The sequence below is a fragment of the Rhinopithecus bieti genome, unplaced genomic scaffold, assembly GCF_001698545.2.
Source record: "Rhinopithecus bieti isolate Rb0 unplaced genomic scaffold, ASM169854v2 scaffold_47297, whole genome shotgun sequence".
Classification (NCBI taxonomy): Eukaryota; Metazoa; Chordata; class Mammalia; order Primates; family Cercopithecidae; genus Rhinopithecus; species Rhinopithecus bieti.
Window position 1 is genome coordinate 2,567 of NW_016818710.1, and position 6,925 is coordinate 9,491.

General features: G+C 44.9%; 1 protein-coding gene across 1 annotated transcript in view; it reads right to left on the reverse strand.

The window, feature by feature from the left end:
• Nucleotides 1-3,855: 3,855 nt before the first annotated feature.
• The window catches only part of LOC108518758 (ADP/ATP translocase 2-like), a gene marked incomplete at its 3' end in the record, with an annotated part of 7,469 nt that continues 4,399 nt past the window's right edge, over nucleotides 3,856-6,925 (reverse strand). The window contains exon 3 of the mRNA XM_017857375.1: nucleotides 3,856-3,957. Coding sequence (XP_017712864.1) covers nucleotides 3,856-3,957 — 102 coding nt within the window. The remainder of the gene's footprint in view (nucleotides 3,958-6,925) is intronic.

The following is a 6,925-nucleotide window of genomic DNA, read 5'->3' on the forward strand; positions in this document are numbered from 1 at the left end:
GAGAAATTAACTCGTTACCCTGTGCCTCTCCGATTGTTCATGCTCGAAGATGCGGCTTTGAACTTAATTCAATCTGTCCTAGCCCTAGAAACCTTCCAAAAAGAACCACCAGCCACAGTAGATATCCCCCTAGAGAAATTAATATTGTAACGCTAAACAGGAAAGCTCGAATTTCCCAGGTCTTCCTGGTAAAGACAACCTGAGCCACTAACGAAGTGGACAGAGGATGTGATATGACCGAAGACAGTAAGAAGCATGGAGCCGAAGTGGGATCACACCGATTTCAGTAGTCAAACTCCTAGCTTTTCTGTCCTGAATTGGCAAACAGCATGCTTTTACCCAGAACCCAAGAGCCCCTTTACCCCCTGAATCTTGACTTCCGGGGTAAAGCCACTATGAGGGCTCAATTTTTTGTAATACATGGACTCCTGAACCCTGGATTAGTTGTAAAGTGAAAGGAGATCCTTTGCCTTCTAAAAGGTCTCGGTAAAGTTTTCTCCTCCCTGCCGCTTCCTTTCCCTAGGGAGTGACAGTCCATATGGTTGGGTAATCAGGCTGCGAGACCCTCATGGTTTCCCTTGAAATCACTAACAAGAGCAAAGGAAGCTGTGAGACGAATCTTGTGATCCCACAGTTGGCCCCCTGGGTCAGGAGAGCAATGCAGTCCCTGGTTGTGAGGCAGGACGGATTTATCTTGTGATCTTTGGTCTCTTTCATAATCAGTGTTGTAAATAAGGGCTCTGGTTAGAGCTCAGGATATCACCATAAGCACATGTTTCTATTCATTCAGTCCCATTCAAAAATGTCCTTTCTTTCTTACAACCTTCTCTCCTCTCTCTCTCCCTCTCTCTCTCTCTCTCTGTGTGTGGTGTGTGTGTGTGATCCACTTTCTATAGTAATAACTGTTCGCATATTTCTTGAGATGTTTTACGAAAATCGCAGGTTCCAAGGATAAATCCATTAAACATTCCTCCCATGACATCGCCGGTTGAAAATAAGCTTAAAGCATTTCATAAAACATAAACGAGTTGGGCCATGGTGCAGTGGCTCCTACCTGTAATCCCAACACTTTGGGAGCGAGGCGGTTGGATCACTTGAGGCCAGGAGTTCGAGACAAAACTGGCCAACATCGGTGAAACCCCATCTCTACTTAAAATACAAAAATAGCCAGGTGTGGCAGCGTGCTCCTGTTGTCCCAGCTACTCGGAAGACTAAGGCAGGAGAATCGCTTGAACCCAGCGGGTGGGAGGTTGCATAGTGGAGTCTAAGTTCCAATCCCACTGAAAACTCCAGCCTGGGCGTCCAAGAGCAAGACTCCTGTCTCAAAAACAAAAACAACTCAATAACAGTCATAACTAAGAGCAAAATTTGTGTACAAGAGCAGGTGCCTAGCATTGTTCTAAGCACTTTACATATATTAACTCCTTTAATCTTACACTATTCCTATGGGTAGGTACTAATGTTATCCCATGTTCCCACATGCGGGGAAAACTAAAGGCACAAAACAGTTAAGTAAAGGTCTGAATTGGTTTCAAGTAGAAACGTTTGGTAATTTGAAAATGAGACTCTAGCCTCAAAGCTTCTCATGAGTCCTGAATCACGAAAGAAGAGGAGTCTGGTGCGTGCTCTGAGGGAGGTCGAGGGTGGTGCAGGAAACCTCCAGACCATCCTCCCTGAGTGTACAGGGCCTTGGCCTTCAAATTCCCTCTCACTACTCCAGTTTCCATGGGCAGGAGTGAACCTCTGGGTTTTGTGGAAGTTGTCCCAGCTTATATCTGGTCCTCTTGGCTCCCTCCTTTCTTTAAAAACACAAAATGTAGTGGAGAGAGGTGCCGAGGACCGGAGGTATGACGCAAATGACATCCGTGGTTAGGGCTTGGGAGGGGCCCATGCAAAGGGTGGCTTCACAAAGGGCCGCATCCTTAGCTCACACAGTACATCTGCCTTTTGCCTCTGCCCATGACGATGTCTCTGTTCTTGCGCCAACACCGGTGCGGAGCTCTTTAGACAGACAGAAGTTTTCCCTTTTCTCTCCCCAAACGCGAGGCCCTCAGAAGTTACAGTCAACAGCTTATTTAACTGATACTTTATTCTGTGTTATGTCCTTTGCAACCATAACCATCTCCAGTTCTGGGACTGCAAACATTAGAGACAGTGGTAACATGCCATGGTGATCGAAATTCGGCATGTTCTCTAAAATCTCAAACAGTGCTTAAATTGCCAGCCCCCTGCCGGCCACGGCGCGCGGTCCCCATGTTACGAAGTTGCCCAAAGGAAATGACATCCCAGGTATGGATGCCTCGCCATCCAAAATAACTCCCTCCTTTCACTATCCCCTTTCCCTCGGATAGTCATGGACACAGCAAGGATTCATAGACTCCTTGTAATTTTAACTCAGTTTTGTCTCTTGATGAGGGTCCAGTGAAAGCAACTGCCCAATCTGTCGGCATTGAACACTGGTTATATTTGTTGCGGGATACAAAGGCCTTTCTTAGCCTTTGGCTTAAGAAGAGCACATCTATCTGACCTTGTTCACCTGCCCAATCAATAGCAAATAATCGGGCTCGAATGATAGGAAAGCTCCTCAAACATTTGGGAGTGGGAAACAAGGCATTTTTGTGTCCAAAATTGGCAGCGCCGTCAATATCTTGTTGTTCAAAATAAATCCTCAACCTGCATACGGAAGTCCGATGAGGCTTCTGAGAAGACAGATGTTAATTATTTTTGAGGTAAATCAGAGCCCTCTGACCAAACCTGAGCTGTAATTTGATTGCTCAGCTTCTTGGTCCTGAAATTAATGTAAATCTTTACATTTGTAAATTTTACTTGCGCCAATGCCCAACCCACTCACACAGTCTGTAAATGACTGCTCTGGAGTCAGAGTCTCATTCATTTACGATTGTGTTAGATATTTTAAAACGTTCCTCTGAAAGGATTAAATCACCTAATCCCAGTCCTTATATACCGCTCTGCTTTTCTGTAAAGATGATGGAGCTGGGGAATCTTAACTTAGAAGGGACTTTAGAGTTTGTCTCTTCCCCAAATTTCTCCATTCCCGAGATTAAGAAACTAAGCCCTGATGTTAGAAGTGACTTGGTCCCCAGGTCACTCGAGCGGCAAAACTACCTCCCCTGGCAAAGCAAAAACAAACAAACAACAAACAAACAAAAACCCAGTTTAGGATTTAATAAACGGTGACACTTAGAAATCCTTGCTCAGAGTCCCAGAAGCTACCCTTTCCCTGCCCTCCTGCCTCCGACAGCTTCCGTTAGTCCTGGTACTCCACAGTCTGACTCGGTTCTAAAAGAATCATGCCATTTTGAATCCAGGTGGTCAGAATACGATACCGATAAAACAAATCAGCGGCCGTTACAGCAATATGCGTTAATTTTGGGGGGATGGATAGCCAAGAAATTGCTAATAACGGTGACTTTTGAGGAGGGGACTAGTGATGAGAAATGCAGGACAGGAAGATGTTTACTTTTCATTTTACATATTTTCTTTACTATTTGACTTTTATTACCATGTACAGATGTTAACTATTAAAACCTCAAAAGCAAAATAGAAATACTATGTTCAGAAACTTCAAAGGAGAAATAGAATTTACCCCAGTAACACGGATGCTTGAAAATCTATGATACAGTACAGCAGTACTTTAAAAAATTTTCTCCTGAAGTATCTATAATGGCAGAGGAGACTGAATTGGTTTCCCCAGGAGTCTGGGGCAGTGCCAGAAATGGCCCTTGTATACCACAACTCTCTTTGCAGTTTATGTTTTAAAATGCATTCAAATTAATAGACTGTCTAGCATCTCTGCATCTCTTTTGATACAAAATGATGGTTTAAATGACTTACCATTCACGAAAACTGCCCCTCTGGGAAGACACCCCTCGTTTCTTTCTCCGGCGGTCCGGAGCGCCCGTAGCACGCTGCTTCCAGTCACTGAGTGCAGAGGGCCTTGGAATAGGAAGCACGGCTGTGCACAAGCTGACCTGTGTTCTGGCTCTCTCACCTGGAATCAGGCTTCACGGATCCTGTTATGCATTGAATAGTAACAAAACAACGGCATAAATTAGGGTGTTGCTAAGATTGTGTACCATCAACGTTCGCATGAGCATAATGGACATAATGAATTCTATAGCACTATCCTGCACAGCTTGGCGAGATTAAAACCACTTTGTCTTTAAATTAAATTTCAAAATCATTGAACAAGAATAGAAAGAACAACAACAAAAAAACCCCCCCACCTCATCTATGTCAGCTACCCAATTGCAGGAGGCACCACTTCTTGCTTTCTGATCATTAATGCCTGGTCCTAGGTTTATTTTAATAGCTGCCAGCTCAGTGAGTCCACATCTATTGTAATAACCATAAAGGGGCTTGGGTCCTCTTGCATCGTGTATGCAGCCCTTACTGGAGAGCCTCTTATCCCCTTTCAGGAACAAAATCTACAGCTGAAAAGACCTAAGCTGAAGTTTATTTTGTATAAATGCTACACAATATAGCATGTCTAGTCTGTTGCAGAAAAGAAAGGTGAGCTTGAATTCATTCTTAAGCAATGCTGTACTTGGGCAAATCTTCACTCAACAAACCTGGGTGCCATATTATGAGAAAGTTCACATCGGAGTGCTTGCTAAATGCCAGGCACCATAATTCTGGCTCTACATGCTTTCTTGTGCTTAACCCTCACTCACAACACCCCTAAGAAATATACGAGCAGGCCAGGCGCGGTGGCTCACGCCTGTAATCCCAGCACTTTGGGAGGCCAAGGCAGGCAGATCACCTGAGGTCAGGAGTTTGAGACCAGCCTGGCCAACATGGCAAAACCAATCCCTACTAAAATACAAAATTAGCTGGGTATGGTGGTGCATGCTTGTAATCCCAGCTACTTGGGAGGCTGAGGCAGGAGAATTGCTTGAACCTGGGAGGCGGAGGTTGCAGTGAGCTGAGCTCGCATCACTGCATTCCAGCTGTTAAAGATGTCATAATCTTTAACAGCACTGCAATCTCAGCACTATGTAACTGTGCCAGCTCTAATCCTCTACTCTGAATGGGTGACAGAGTGAGACTCCATGTCAAGAAAAAAAGAAAGAAGAAAAGAAATATATGAGCGCTATTATATCCCCACTTCACAGAGGAGGAAACTGAGGCTCCTGGAGATTAAGTGATTTGCCCAAAGTTACACAGTTATCAGCAGAGCCAGAATTAAAATCCAGGTACGTCTGATTGCTTCTAGAGCCCCTGAAATCTGCCTCCTAAGAATTGTCAGTCACCATTTATGTAATGCTTATTATGTTCTATGGTAGATGCTTTGCATAAATTATTTAATCTTTGTAACAACCCTCTGAGACAGGCATTATTAATAGCCTCATTTTATAGATAAGGAAAACCAAGGTTTAGAGAAATTAAGTAACTTGGCCTAACACAACTGAGCATCAGAGTCCACATCTTCAGCCCAGGCCTCTTTGATACCAGAACAGAATTCTTAACAACTAAGCTATACTATGATTCCGGTGCCTGGCCAGAGGACAAACATAAACTCTGGGATCTTTGGGCATTCATCCATGCCGTGCAGAACTCTCTGTGAATAGCTCTTATACATGCCAGTGTGTGGCATGTTCCTCCGGAATGAGCTTTACATGTGCACATGGAGCACCCATCCTATCATTTTGTTTTTTGTCTTTTTTTTGAGACGGAGTCTTGTTCTATTGCCCAGGCTGGAGTGCAGTGGCGCAATCTTGGCTCACTGCAAGCTCTGCCTCCCGGGTTCACGCCATTCTCCTGCCTCAGCCTCCAGAGTAGCTGGGACTACAGGTGCCCACCACCATGCCCGGCTAATTTTTTGTATTTTAGTAGAGACGGGGTTTCACCGTGTTAGCCAGGATGGTCTCGATCTCCTGACCTCGTGATCTGCCCGCCTCGGCCTCCCAAAGTGCTGGGATTACAGGCGTCAGCCACCGCGCCCGGCCCCTATCATTTTTGATGTTGTGGCTTGACAGACATAATGCTTTATTCTTAGTACAAATCTCATGGCAAAATCCACTGGATTTGAGCACTAATCAAGAGATACAGAAAGTCCAAACACTGTCACATGGATTCCAAATAAGGGCTTATTGAAAATAAACATAAATGCCCTCCATTGACTGGGCTTATTAACATGAAGCAAAATGCAGATGCTATTTCCTCTTTGTAAGGTGAGTTTTGAGGTCGTGGCCGATGTCTGGCCCTCTTTATAATCTTTAACAGCACTGCAATCTCAGCACTATGTAACTGTGCCAGCTCTAATCCTCTACTCTGAATGGGATTAAAAATGGCTTGAGACCGGGCACAGTGGCTCACACCTGTAATCTCAGTACTTTGGGAGGCCGAAATGGGCAGATCGTGAGGTTAGGAGTTCAAGACCAGCCTGGCCAACATGGTGAAACCCTGTCTCTACTAAAAATACAAAAATTAGCCGGGCATGGTGGCAGGTGTCTGTAATCCCAGCTACTCAAAAGGCTGAGGCAGAATCGCTTGAAACTGGAAGGGGGAGGTTGCAGTGAGCCGAGATTGCATCATTGCACTCCAGCCTGGGCAAAAGAAATTCCATCTCAAAAGATAGATAAATAAATGAATTTTTAAAAATGGCTTGAGCCGGCTGGGTGCGGTGGCTCATGCCTGTAATCCTAGCACTTTGGGAGGCCGAGTGGGTGGATCATGAGGTCAAGAGATCGAGACCATCCTGGCCAACATGGTGAAACCATCTCTACTAAAAATACAAAAATTAGCCGGGCGTGGTGGTGCATGTCTGTAATCCCAACTACTCAGGAGGCTGAGGCAGAATTGCTTGAACCCAGGAGGCAGAGGTTGCAGTAGGCCAAAATTGCACCATTGCACTCCAGCCTGGCAACACACCAAGACTCCATGTCAAAAAAAAAAAAAAAAA